This window comes from Antrostomus carolinensis, unplaced genomic scaffold (assembly GCF_000700745.2).
Source record: "Antrostomus carolinensis isolate BGI_N321 unplaced genomic scaffold, ASM70074v2 scaffold19772, whole genome shotgun sequence".
Lineage (NCBI taxonomy): Eukaryota > Metazoa > Chordata > Aves > Caprimulgiformes > Caprimulgidae > Antrostomus > Antrostomus carolinensis.
This window is the reverse complement of record NW_010299256.1, coordinates 38,360-52,624: the sequence shown is the minus strand read 5'-3', so window position 1 is coordinate 52,624 and position 14,265 is coordinate 38,360. Positions and strand designations below refer to the sequence as shown.

Below are 14,265 nucleotides of genomic sequence, written 5' to 3'. Positions count from 1 at the left end.
AATATTCCAGATGTGGCCTCACCAGGGCAGAGCAGAGGGGGAGGAGAACCTCTCTTGACCTGCTGGCCACGCTCCTTTTAATGCACCCCAGGACAGTGTTGGCCTTCTTGGCCACAAGGGCACACTGCTGACTCATGGCCAACCTGCTGTCCACCAGCACACCCAGGTCCTTTTCCATAGAGCTCCTTTCCAGCAGGTCAGCCCCCAACCTGTACTGCTGCATGCGGTTATTCCTCCCCAGGTGAAGGACTCTGCACTTGCTCTTGTTAAACCTCATCAGGTTCCACTTATTCAAAGTTGAAAAGCAACTTTGAATAAGCAAACCAAAGCTCTTTATTGAATTTTATTTTTAATATTAAAGATAATCACAGAGGATTTTGATGTACTTTTCAATTACTTATAAAAATAGCCCTGTGTGCTTCATTTGTAAAAATGCACTACATGTCCAATAAACCTGCAGCACTTTTTTGTACTTACTGAAGTGTATGTTACTGAATTCTCAGACAGCTGGAGTTACTTGTGACTGATAATTGTCACAAGGTTTAAAAGAAGTTCAACATTTACAAATACGGTGGACAGCAGGATGACCATGAGCCAGCACTGTGCCCTCGTGGCCAGGAAGGCCAGTGGCATCCTGGGGTGCATTAGAAGGGGTGTGGTTAGTAGGTCGAGAGAGGTTCTCCTCCCCCTCTACTCTGCCCTGGTGAGGCCGCATCTGGAATACTGTGTCCAGTTCTGGGCCCCACAGTTCAAGAAGGACAGGGAACTCCTTGAGAGAGTCCAGCGTAGAGCCACCAAGATGATGAAGGGAGTGGAGCATCTCCCTGATGAGGAAAGGCTGAGGGAGCTGGGGCTCTTTAGCTTGGAAAAGAGGAGACTGAGGGGAGACCTAATTAATGTTTACAAATATGTTAAGGGCAAATGTCATGAGAATGGAGCCAGGCTCTTCTCAGTGATGCCCAGCGATAGGACAAGGAGCAATGGGTGGAAGCTGGAACACAGGAGGTTCCGCTTAAACTTGAGAAGAAACTACTTTACAGTGAGGGTGACAGACACTGGAACAGGCTGCCCAGGGAGGTTGTGGAGTCTCCTTCTCTGGAGACATTCAAGACCCGCCTGGACACCTTCCTGTGTAAAATTGTTTAGGTTCCTGCTCCGGCAGGGGGATTGGACTGGATGATCTCTTGAAGTCCCTTCCCATCCCCAACATTCTGTGATTCTGTGATTCTGTGAAATATCACACTCATTTTATGCAGACTTACTTCTAAATGACTATTGTACTAGTAATGCCATTTTGGTACCTGTTTTAAATTATCGTAAAATCAGTTATTTTATTAATTTCTCAATGATCTAATCCAGTTTAGGTTTTTTCTGTATTTGTATCACATGACTTTCTGAAACCTAATGTTCAGGTCACTCACTGTAGATTAACTTATTTCTGGTTCAGAGCAAGGCACGGAAATTCAATGTGGGGCATGGAAAAACTCAGTCTACCAATTTGTAAAAGTTGTAAGTGACTACATCAAATATCATACTGGGCAGAGGGGGGCAGTCTTAATAATAAAGCAATCCTATCAGTCACCTTATCATAAATCAATACATAGCAAAAGTAACTTGTGTGGGTAAATGCATATTGTCTACAGAGTAACTTCATAGAGAGCAAAATACTCCAATTTTATTGCCTGCCCTCTAAAATTACATTTCTAATTACTGAATAATTGAGTTAGATGTATGTTTCCATTTATTTTCCAGTGCTAAGATCCACAGCTCCAGGTAACTGGGTGTACCATGAAAATCAGTACATAAATGTTAGATGTGTTTATTTTTACAAATGGATGCAAAAGAAAAGATCAGACTGTTGCATGTTGATACACGTGCTTGAGTGGGCTGGCTAGACTGAAGGGAAGCATTTAATCTGTGTGAAGAGCATTGTGCAGAAATGAGCTCCCTACTGCTAGATATTTATGGACAGATCCTTTATACCAATATATTTTTTTTCTCTGTGTTTCTTTAATCAGGTACCACAACCAGGGACACTGAAACTATCTCACGTCCAGGAGGGCGGGTACATTTTCCAGCTGACTGTGACAGACACTGCAGGTCAGCGGAGCTCTGATAACGTCTCTGTGACCGTTCTGCCCATGGTTCATTCTGCAGTAGGTGAGAAAATGACTGGAGCTGTTGCCTGTGTGACGCCTGCGTATGGTATTCAGAACAAGGGTCTTAATGGAGGCAGAATCTTGTTTTCCATTTCTAGTGCTTTGTTTTGCCCTTGGTCATTACATAATGACATCTCTTTCAGTTTTGAATCACTGTTTCAAAGTGAGGAAGTGAGCAAGCATGGCTTGCTTGTTAGAGCAATAATACTTTCAGGCGTTAAAAGGTTCATCCTTGTATTGCTAATAAGCGTGCAGGGTTAGAAAAATGAAATACCGGTGTAGGCATCACACCCTACCAGTTCATTGTATAGTCAGACAGTGCGTGGAACGCAACAAGGCTTGGGCTGTAGGGAAGACCCAGTTAAAAGCGGTTAATAGTAGGTGTGACACACAAACTAATAATAGTATTGGCCTGCATCTGTAGTCTAAAAGATGGGATGGTTTCTTGTTTTCATGCATTTAAGCTTTTCTATGTAATGGTTGTCATTGAAGCCTTATGTTACAGTGGAAACCGAAACTGGAATTGACCCATCATTTTAAAACTCTGACCTCGAGATGTAAAAAGCATGAAAGGTAGAAAGTAAGTTATGTTTCAGTGGCTGACAATTCTGCGCTTTTTAATGTAGCAACTTCTAATTACGTTGTAATTAGTGCGTTGCTAATATAGATCTGCTGCTCTGGGATGAAGTAAAGGTTAAATAGCATTGTCACTATCTTCAGCTGAATCAGTGAAAACTTTGCTCTACACCATTGCAATATCTCTGCGTGAGAGGGTGGTCCCAGTGGCGATAAATTGGTATTACAAAAACCAGTTACGAGTCTGTTTAGTAATGCCTGTATTCCAGTAATGGATGATAGAGTTGTATTCTTTAATTCAGCTAAAGCAGCCAGAGAGTTTCCTGATTTATTTATTTGCTGCTGTGGGTATCTCTGGTATCTTTTGGGTGGGGCACATAGAAGATTTGCTGCCTTTTTTCTAATTCCCCAAGTCCGTTTGCAATTCAAGTGCCACTGCTATAGTTAAACCAGTCTATGGTGCCTTCGTGCATGCAAGGCTGCTGCTATTATTAGCACTGAAGTTTGGGAGATGCATTTTCTAAGTATGATTTTAGGGGTTTTAAACAGGCACCTGTGTTCCTGGCATGCTTTCCTTAGCATTGCGCAGCTTTTTGGTACATAGCAGGGTAACAGTCAAAGGCTGTGACTTGCTTGTGCAAATTGATTTGCTGTTACACCATTAACCAAGCACTGAATCTGAAAGTGCTTTACAAGCAGTGAACTACACTGCTGTTGGAAAGACAAAAGCACGTAGGTAAACACTTTATAATTACAAGGTCACAATGGATATCAGGAAAGCTTTGAGTATGCAACATGGCATGTCCAGGGACACTTCATTTCCAGGGGAATCTAAATATTAAAGCAGGCAGCAACCAGTTCTTTCTAGTGAAGGTCACTTGTGAGACGTTGTGCTCACTCCTGTTCTGGCATGTGCTGTATCAGAGTCAGTGGGTTGCTCGTGGGGATAAATAAACAGCATTCTCTTAGTATTTTAATGAGGTTGCAGAAAACATGCCATAGAAGATCCCATATAGCCCCTATGTGTGCACATAAAATAACACTGGCAGAACTACAGAATGGGAATTAGGTGTTGGAGAAATGCAGTTACAACCGTAGAGATGTCCTTATTTATTTTCAGGACTGTTTTGGGTCTTTTAAGCCTGGGAAGTTCTCCTTTCAGCTTAGGCCAGCAGAGTTTAAAGTGCTGTAGGAGTGCTGCAAAAGGTGCAAGGTGCTACAGCCTCCAGGTTGAGTATTCCTGTAGTAAAGAGATTGACAGAATAGTGATGAGGGTGCAGGGAACAGCTATGAGCTATATTAGCTTGTGTGTCAATACAGCATCATATAGCTGAGCCTGCCCTTTCTTCAACTTTCTGCCTTGTTCATGGTCCTTCTTGACATAGTGTGGTTTTGCTTTTTCCTTGGTAGTGCAGATTTTAGTCATTGACTCAGTATTTACTGCTTGGATTTTGGTAATTTGAGAATTGTTTCTCAACAGCCTGTGTTGGGATTTGCTCTCGCTACCAGTTTATCTGTGACGATGGCTGCTGCATTGACATCACGTTTGCTTGCGATGGCGTGAGGCAGTGCCCTGATGGATCAGACGAAACTTTCTGCCAGAACTGTAAGTGCACCAGGCCACAGCAGTGTGTGCTGTGAAGGTAACCACAGCCTGAATGATCAAAGGGAAGTGATGTTCCTTCTGTGGCCTCTCTTCCCATAAGCAAGCAGCTCGCACCCACCATAGAGCCTTTTGCTGGAAGTAGTATGTGGGAAGGTTTCATGTCTGCATACAGCAGATGCTCAGAAACTAACTCCCTTTTCTTCAAAGCATATCAAAACTATCCAGAGTCCCCAAATGACAGATTTTCTGTTACAGCTCTCAATATTTGTTAAAAGGTCAGTTTTTTACTTGCATGATGATTCTGGAAACAAGGACCCTGGTCTTGATCATAGAATCATAGAATGGTTTGGGTTGGAAGGTACCTTTAAAGGTCATCTAGTCCAACCCCCTTGTCATGGGCAGGGACATTTTCAGGTAAATCAGGTTGCTCAGAGCCCTCTCCAGCCTGACCTTGAATGTTTCCAGAAAACATTCAAGGGAACAGGGATCTGAAAGGGTGTCTCAGAGCTATACTTCAAAATGCAGTTACGTACTTGCAAGAATGTGAAACACTGGGAATGTGAGCACATAGAACCAGCTGATTCACCATTGCTCTGTTTGCTTTCATTAGTCATCCTCAAAATGGGTCCATGCTCAGCTAAGTGAACAAAAATCATTGACAGGGGAATTGGCACGATGGCTAACCACTCTTCAACTGATATTTCAGTTGCTGGATTTCACTTTAGGGTTCATGTGTATACTCTTGCTTGAGAACTGGCAGTGGGCAATTGGTAACTTGCTATGCATCTGGAACTCACATTTCATCATATGTCTGAACCTGATGAACTCGTTTAGCCTGCCTCAAGGCCCATATTGCCAGGTCTTCCATCAGAACATTCCCATTCCCTTCAATTCTATATAAAAATTAGGATTTTTTTTCTGTTAACACAGTCAGCCCAGGCCGGAAGACAGTGACTCACGTGGCTCTCGACACTACCCAGCAAAGGACTTTGGGACTGACAGAAAACACAGATGAAAACTTCTCTGCAGAAAACACCCTGAAAGCAACTGCCAGAAATCAACCACTTCTCTCAGTGGATGCAGACATGTCTAACCAATCGCTTTCTCAGGGACCAAAGAAACAAATCAGTGGATTTGTGCCAGGTAAGAATTGAAGTGAACCAGTTTCAGTAAAACTTTAGAGGAAGAAAATTTCTTGCACCTTAAATTTAATTAAATTGTCTTTTGGTGCTTGGCTAAGAGTAAAAATTTGCAAATGTACAAAATGCAAAAGCAGCTTGTAATAATTAAGTTACAACTAGGTATTGCTTTATAAAGTTAAGTCTGGTTCTTACCAGGTGCAAAAAGAAAGTTAAAATGTAGAAATGCTAGGAAAAGTATACACTCTTAAGGAGTGCATTGAGCTAAATAAAATGTGCAGTGAGATAAATACAAATTCTGACACAGGTTCAGCTTATGTAAGCCAATATATAAAAATATATATCCTCTTTAAATCTGTAGGGAATACCTTCAGTAGAACATAAAAAACTACTGTTCAACTTGGGTAAGAGTAATTGCATCTCTCCTGGTGCTAATCAATGACTTTTTTTTCCCCTGAAATAATATCTTGATTATTACAGATACTTCTTTTCTGAAGTGTGTTTCCAGCACAGGAGGAATCTTTTCTCACTGTAGAGAAGGCTCAGTCTTTGTTAACAAACAACCCCAGGTCCCCAGTAGTATTCTCCATAGTGGCTGCAAGCCTGTTGTGAGTCAGTGTGCAGTGATGTTACAGGCAGAGTCACCAACCTTTGCCTTGCTTTTATTTCTTCAGAGTTCGGAATGATTCTTGCTGCCCAAGATGCAGCCAGTTATAAACGGCTCTATTTTGTTGTTACAACAGAGCGGTGCTCAGTGCCCTCTGCTGCTGACTCTTGTAAAGGGTACTTCCATGTTTCTTCAGATACTTGTGCTTCATCTGTGGAGACTGCAAAGGGAGTGAAAACATTCTTCAAGAATTTGAATGCCTCGGTGAATGTGTAGGAACTGATAGTAAAATTCTCTCTCAAGTGTTTCCCCCTTTTCTGGCAGTGTCAATGACCTCGGTGCTTCTTATTGGAATGACTTAAAATTCTGAAGTCTGCCCCAAACCCTTCTCACGCGCATGGTCCCGAGTGACACCTGATACAGGGCCACCCAAACTGAACATCAGATTGCCAAAGAGCATTGCAGGCTCCAGTGGAAAGTCAGCTGCTAAGTAGGTCTGAAAAACCACTGGGCTTGTGAATCCAGAAGTAAAATCAGAATTGAGGTCACCAACTTTGGCAACCTATAATCGGAGGTTGTAATTGGAAGTGCATGTAAAAGCATGGCACTTTTGCATAGTCATTTTCTGTGTTTGCCCATTGCATCGTGACTTACTTGCACCGTTTTTGCTTTCAAGGTAGCCTTTTGCACAGCAGTAGATGGCAAAAGAAAAAAAATATTATAAAACTAAAAAAATGTGTTTGGGCTTCAGTGATTAGTGTACTACCAGAAGCTGTTGTCATCTTTTTAATTTTAAACAGACAAGATTTCCAGCTAACCATGTCTGTTGTTAATTCTTATGGTTTTAGTATCAGTCTTTTGACAAGGCTCAGTCAGAATTTATTTTCAGTTAAATGATACTTAAGCATTTCATAGAATCATAGAATGGTTAGGGTTGGAAGGGACCTTAAAGATCATTCTAGTTTCCTTGTAGAATAGAAGGACCTAGTCCTTACTGACCAGGTGCCCTATACTTTTAACCAAGAAAGCAGCAAACAGCTCTGATAAGTGAACATATACAGTTTGATTCCACAGATCAGCTCAGCGAGTTTTCACATTGCCTACAGATCAGTTCCAAAGAGGGTGCATGTGGTGGGACCTGAAGAGGTACTAGGTACTTGAGTCCAAGGGCAGCTGCCAAAATCTGCTCCGAGTTGCTGTCTTCACATGCAGACACTTAAACTCCATAGGAGTCACGTGCTGTACGTTAGTGATTTCCAGAGGTCCAGAGAGATTCGAGTTCTGCCCCACTGGTTAAGCACCACCATCTTTAAGGAGCTGAGGAGACGGGCATCTAACCTATTCCTAAAAATCCACACAGATCCATTAATTAGATTTCTCTCCATCACTGCCATCTCAAGGAGGCTGCAGGCCCAATCTAATAATTAGGTGCTACAAAAATGAGAGACACAGAAGCACTAGAGCAGCTCCATGAAGCCCATCTGGAAAAGTGTTCAGGAGGGCAATAACTGCTAGACACATTTTTGAGGAGAATAAGGAGCACTGAGCAGAAATCATACCAACCACCTCAGAAGTTCAGCAATTCCACTGGCAGAAATCCTGCTGTGGGATGGACTGTCTCCTGCGACAGTGCCAGACCCGCTGCTAGTGCCAAGGCAGAACCTGTGCCTCTGAGTCACACTGGAAAGGTCTTGGTTGGATCAAGACAATAGTGTTGCTTGTTGGCCTAGAGCTGACTTTGCAAGCATCCAGGCTCCTGGTACACTATTATAAATAAATTGCAAAAATAAGCTTTAATGATTTTAATGTCAACATGCTGAAAAGCTGTCTACTTAAGATACACATTAAGGGATGTGGCTTTACAGCAGCAGCACACGTTACAGCTTTTCACTTGAGATTGCTCCATTCAGGGCTACATTTGTCTTATTTCTTAGTTGGCATTTGCAGATTGTCATGGAAATACAAGCCAGGAAGGAAAATGTGATGCTCTTGGATACAGTGACTGCAAGGCAGAGCAAGAGAAGGTGTTAATATTAAGGGTAATTTACCTACTAGAGACAGCACATGGCACATTCTCAGTGGCTGCAAGACACGATGCTTGATACAGGAGCTTTCAGCTGCTTTTAAAGAACAGAAGTTTTCCCCAAGAAGTTGCAGGACTGGGGAGTTGCTTTGTTTTCTTTTTTACATTTGTGTTTTTTACGGTGGTGGTAACAGTACCCATAGAGACAGGTCCTTTTTGCTACTTACCTCCCCATAAGCGGCTTTCACCTCTGAGAATCCAATAAAGATGTCCAATAAAGGGACCTCCTTGTCAAAGACCACTATATTTATCTTTTCTCCATTTTAAAAGGAACTGGACTAGGCTGTAATGTTTGGGGCTGTGGGATAGTTCCTTGCAGCAGGAAAATGAGCTTTCTGCCTTTGAGGGTAATATTAAGGGAAATTTGTCCCAGAATCCATTTTCTTCTAACAGTTTCTCTGTTCCAAATTTCCCTTAACCTGCTTTCTTTACTTCAGTAGCCCCTCATGTTTGTCTCTGATTTGACATAAGCTTTTTAAGGATTTACAGTTAAGTATGAAAATGTGAAAATATGCAAGTCCAAGGTAAGGACTGTTTAAAACTTCTACCTGACCTGGCAGGGGATCTCTTCACAGTAAAGGGGAAAAGAAAAACAACAATAAAAACAAAAGTAATTCATTGTTGATCATGACTGACTTTTGTTCTGCACTCCTGCTTTTCCAGTGGGATTCCTCTACAGCAGGGTGACTCCAGGGGAACATCAAGTCCGACTTGGAGATAACCTCTTCAGGCATTCAGGGTGTAGAGGCTTCTGCAACACACTCATGGTTTGCTTTTGCCCAAGCTGGGAGGCCAAACTTTTTCTTATGTAGTTGGGAGTGGATGAAGGAAGAGGCATCTGATGTCAATAAAGGAGCCCTTTCCCTTTGCTGACATATCTCCACATAGTGAAGTAACCTGGACTGCATCTCCTCCAAAGGCCAGCGCAGCACTTCTGCACGGCTGCCTCCAGAGTGCCCCGGCATCCTTTTGTGGGCGAGCTCTCAAGCCCAGCTGCGTATTCTGGCGCTGCTGCACTTGTAAATGAACGTAGCAAAAATCTAGTTGCAGCAAAGCACACTGGAGTGAGCAGTGGGCTGGTTTCAAAGCAGCAATAGCCAATCTAGCAAACACAGTCATGCAGACGGGTTGAATTCACAAGCAGCCTGAAGAGTTGCACTCCCCAGCATAGCCAAGTCAAGTGTATAAATCACCATAACAGCTTCACATTCCCCTGGCACGGGGTCTCTGCCTCTCCCCAGGCTGCCCGTGCCAGCTGTTGTGCAGTGCTGTTCAGGGCTGGGATTACAACAGTTGACTGAGTGCCCAAGCCTTAGTCATGTTTTGCTGCAGAGACATTGACAGCAGCAGCCATAACCTAGATCTCTAATTGAGGGTAACTGGAAAAGGCTATAAATTGCAAGTTCCTAGACATGGACTAGAAACTGAAGAGAAAGTGAAAACAAAATGCTTTATGTCAGGCTCCTAAACCTATTTGGGGAAGTCTGTCTCAGTTTTTAGTTGATAAGATGTTGAGCAGCACTGACTCTGATAGCTCCTCCCGTCTTGTAAGAATAGCCATAAGTCTTAACAAAACCCTACAAGCTTTCTTGAAAGGATTCTGTTATTCTTCTACCCTTACAAAATTTTCCTGCTACACTTCTCTCCAGATGTATTTGCCAAATGTCTTCACAAGCAGTTGGCTTAAATATTCCCTTTACTCAAATGTCAGGGAAACAAATTTATAGAACAAGCATTCAGATCTAGCTTTGTCATACAGGCTGGAGCAGCTCTAAGAAGGGCTGATGTCTTTTGGGTATTTCCAAAATGAAGACAAATATTTAATTTCATTTAGGGAAGACAGAGGCAGAAAACAGCTGCTGGTTTTGGTCTCAATTACGTGCAGGTTATTTTGCACAGCGCTGGTACCATACAGGTACCTTAAGGCCAGTACAGTTTACAGTTTGGATTTCGTTAAATCCCCTTTACATGCCAGGACAACTTAAAGAGCCCGAGCGAGAAGGAGAGCTGCGGCTTGTTCCTAAGGCATTCCCTAGCAGATGAAGTTAGTGTTTATGCACCCCTAGCCATAATTGCAGGGCAGTAAAGCCAGAGCCTGGGAGGCTGTCTTGTGCCTTGGAGTGAGGACGTAAGCACTAACCTCATGCCAGTTTTCAATGAAAAAATGTAAGCTTTAGTTAACAGTCACATGTATTTGCTGCTGTCACTGACAGGGACATGTCCTGCAGCACTTTGGAGCTGTTGGTGGTGAGTGGGTGTTAACTCACGGTGCGTGTTCCAAGCTCATTGACTTAAACACTTCCTTAACGCCCACCACTTGCTGTCGTTCCAATTACAGCGTTTCACATTCATATTTTACAGCTCCTGTAGCACAGAGCGTTTCCACTGGCATTGTCACAGTTCCGAGGGCTGCCGCAAATACATCGCAGCACAAAGTGCCCTTCAGTATTTATCAGGAAAGAACAAATACAGTCATTGCATGTAAAAACATGGGCGTGTATCTGATTGTTGCGAGGGTGTGTTGGTGGATTAAGCTGTCACTCTTACGTGAAGTGTCTCCATAGCTATTGGTGTGGGACTTCAGTGGGAGGGCAGGAGAGGGGAGTCCCAGCTGACTTACTCTTTACTCCTGTGAAGCAAAACTGCAGCCTCCTGCGCTCCGAAGATGAATGCTTCTTGCCAGCAAACTGTGTGTTGTCTCTTCTTGTGTAGTTGCAACGCTCTGCTATAGCGCCTGGACTACAGCTGAAGTGACTCCAAGCCATCCTCTTTGAAATGTTTTTCCCAAATATTTTTGTGTGTTCTAAGTACATAAATGTTCTGCATTTGTATGTGTCAGGTAACAGACAAAAATAAGGTAATTTGTGTAGCCAACCTATGCATTTCCCACTTTACAAGTTCCAAGGGTGGAGATCAACGTAACTTCAAACAGCTCAGATTGGTCTATATCCCATTATGGAAGTTTGTAGAAGATAATTTATATCCATCTTTTTTCAGTGGAAAATGACCCACTTGTGTTTGGTTGAGATGCATTGTGGTTTGCAATGTAAAATTGAATTTACATCAGTTTTAGTCTCACATTATTTCAAAAATTCAAGTTCTACAATAGGAGTCAGAAGTTCTTAAATTGTTTTTGCTTTCTAAATTTAAGTGCTTTCACATTATTTAATTCTAGTGTCCTTTGTATAAGACTTCCCAAGTCACTGAACTGCAACATTCATTTATCTTGCTTGACTTTGTGCAGATAACAGTTCCTCAGGGAAAAGAACAGATGATAAAAATGAGAATGGCATAATTGTGCCAAAGAGAGATCAGCTTGGAGGTGGTCGTCCAGTCCCAGAAACAGGTAAGAATGATCATGTGAACTCATTTTGAATTATGTTAGTTTTTTACTCAGGTGCTATAGATCCAGATACTATAGTCAAGAATCAAGTAATATACCTCCATATTTTGAACTGTTCCTAACTTGGATGATCATACAGCTTAGCTTCTCAGCATGAGTTGCTCCAAATATTAGCACCTGAGCAATAGAGTAGCTGTACTTTTAAAGAACAAAGTTCAGGTTTTCTCTACCGATTTCTCACTGTATTAAATAAAGTGCAATTTCTCTTAACCTCCTTGTAGGTGCTGTGTTACCCTTAGCCTTAGGCTTGGCCATCACTGCTTTACTGCTGCTTATGGTTGCTTGCAGACTGCGTTTAGTGAGACAGAAGCTTAAAAAAGCTCGACCCATTACATCTGAAGAGTCTGATTACCTCATCAATGGGATGTATCTCTAAAAATTGGATTTAGGTCAGTTGTTTTCTCCCCATTCTCCTGTGTCCATGAACCTCTGCCTCTATAAAAGGACCAAAACCTTTAGTTGAGTTTCAAGTGTAGAAGAAGCCTATGAGATGAGGAACATGTTCTTCCCCTTTGGTGATAAAATAAAAAAGTGGGTAGGTGCCCGTGCTCAGAAGATAAGAAGCATTCAGACTTCAGAGAGTAGCTCCCGTTGGCTCTTGTGCAGGAGATACTGCAAGGTGGGGACACCCCAAACAGGATGTGGGGTGCCCTTGCCCTCCTTGCAGCAGTCAGGGTCCCGGCTGTGGCACGGGCCAGGGCAGCTCAGTAGCCAAGGGCCAGCAGCCCTAGCTGAGGCGTAGAGGGAAGCCTGTGCCACCTTGCTCTTCTCAGAGCTGCCACTGCTGTGTTCCGCTCTGGGGCCTGGGACACTGCAGACCAACACGTTACTTCACTGTCCAGCAGAGACTGATTTGTGTACTTTCCACCTGATGCACTGGGAGTATTTTCATTGAAGGACTTGTCTTTTAAAAACAATCGCTATCTAAGCACCAGCTTTTGTAATGAAATTTGGGATTTAAGGAACAAAGCATTTTTTTTTTTAATTTGTAGTTTAAACTTCTGTGCAGCTAACAGAGTCATGCTAAATGCTAGAATGAAAAAATACAAGCCCTCAGCAGAAGAGTTTGGACTTACCAGTGCTCAACAGCAGTCATGTGTGACCCCAGAGCTATGTCTCTCCTGGAGCTCAGGGCTTGTTCCACCCCTAGCTCGACACTCTCCATGGCATGAGGGAACAGCACGCAGCAGCTTTTACCCGAGATGCCGGAGCACGGGATTCCTGATGGTTATCCCATAGCTCCCTGCAAAGCTTGAAAGCTTTGGCAACCTGCCCTCACCCCAGCAAAATTCTCATAGAATAGAGCAAGTAATTGATATGTGTGAGTGAACTTCAGATGTGTTAATAGTAAAATATGTACAGTACATGTTATATATACATATATACACACACACACACTGTGCTGTCTCTCTTGTTTGACTGTCCAAGGATGTCACATTCATCGTGGGTCCCAATAAAATAGAGGCAGATGAGGCATGCATCTTTTTGTATGTCGTCTTTTGTACTTCAGTAACTTTTGAGTCCGCAAGAATACTGCCATCGTATACAAATAGTTCTTCGGTCTTGATTACTTTATGTAAAATAGCTCTAATAAACCTATTTTATTCTTACATTTCTTGCATTGCCTTTATTTTCAGCTACCAACTAAACTTTGTGCTATGAGACCATGGCATGAGAGGAGACAGAAGTACCTTTCTCTCCTCTGTGAAACAGCCTTAAAAGAAGCTGGAATGTGTATGGTGGGGGGGAATTGATGAGATATTGAGGAGAACAGGGCATCCCACCTCCATGACCTGTCTCTTGAGCAGTACTTGAGCTGAGGACAGCAGTCACAGAGCTGGCTGTACTGGCCCCTCAGGGAAGCTGGTTGCCAGTGCTCCTTGCTCAGAGCCCTCCTGCCACGTTAGGCAAAGTCTGGGTGTTCATACTTCAGCATTACATTGGGTCCAGGAGACCTGCTGCTGATGCTGCCCATTTCTAACTGGGGAGCACGGCCTCTTCGCCGGCCCAGCCCACAGCAGGCACGGCAAATAGGGCAAGGCCCAAAAGAGCACATTTTAAATACAGCCTTCTAGGAAAGGTATATACTGCCCCTCTGGGTGGGGTATTACTTCCCATCACTGACATTTGTTTGGGGTTTTAATTAAATAGATCTAATTCTCCTTCACCATCTTACTATAGCAGCAAGAAAAGTAGTCTTTTCTCACTCTGCCCATAGTGCTCCTATTACCGAAACCCATTTCTCCAGCCTGCAACCAGGAGGAGAACAAAGGTTTGGTTTTGTTCTTCTGGGGAGGACAATAGCAGGATCCCGCATGGAGCACAAGGCAGCCAGTACAGCCACGGTGTGAGAAGCTGCTCAGCTTTCCAGTCGCTTTACCCAATAGCAGGATTTGTTGCTGTGCTGCTGCAGGTGGAATCAACCTTCATGGATTTCACATCTGACAGCCAAGAACAGAACACCTGCAAGCAGAGCTGCAGCAAGAGCAGCCGACAGCAAGGGTAGCACGGGAGCCTAGCTATGGACAGGTTATAATTGCCCCAGTCTTCCCAGGGACTCTTCTTTCTAGGAGGAGACATGGATGCTGGGCAGATCACCAGCCCGAGGCCTGTCACTTCTCAGGTAATTGCAAACTCCACAGCTGGACTGAAATTAAAAAAGTTTGCACTGTACCAGCAATCCTGGGCTTTG

The 14,265-nt window shown here is 43.2% G+C and overlaps 1 protein-coding gene across 1 annotated transcript in view; it reads left to right on the top strand.

Moving 5' to 3' along the window:
* The window catches only part of LRP11 (LDL receptor related protein 11), a gene marked incomplete at its 5' end in the record, with an annotated part of 15,875 nt that extends 3,705 nt beyond the window's left edge, over window positions 1-12,170 (top strand). Inside the window, 5 exons of the mRNA XM_010162738.1 lie at window positions 2,019-2,160; window positions 4,216-4,341; window positions 5,272-5,484; window positions 11,415-11,516; window positions 11,795-12,170. Of these exons, the coding sequence (XP_010161040.1) occupies window positions 2,019-2,160; window positions 4,216-4,341; window positions 5,272-5,484; window positions 11,415-11,516; window positions 11,795-11,949 (738 nt within the window). The remainder of the gene's footprint in view (window positions 1-2,018; window positions 2,161-4,215; window positions 4,342-5,271; window positions 5,485-11,414; window positions 11,517-11,794) is intronic.
* Between the last annotated feature and the right edge of the window lie 2,095 nt (window positions 12,171-14,265).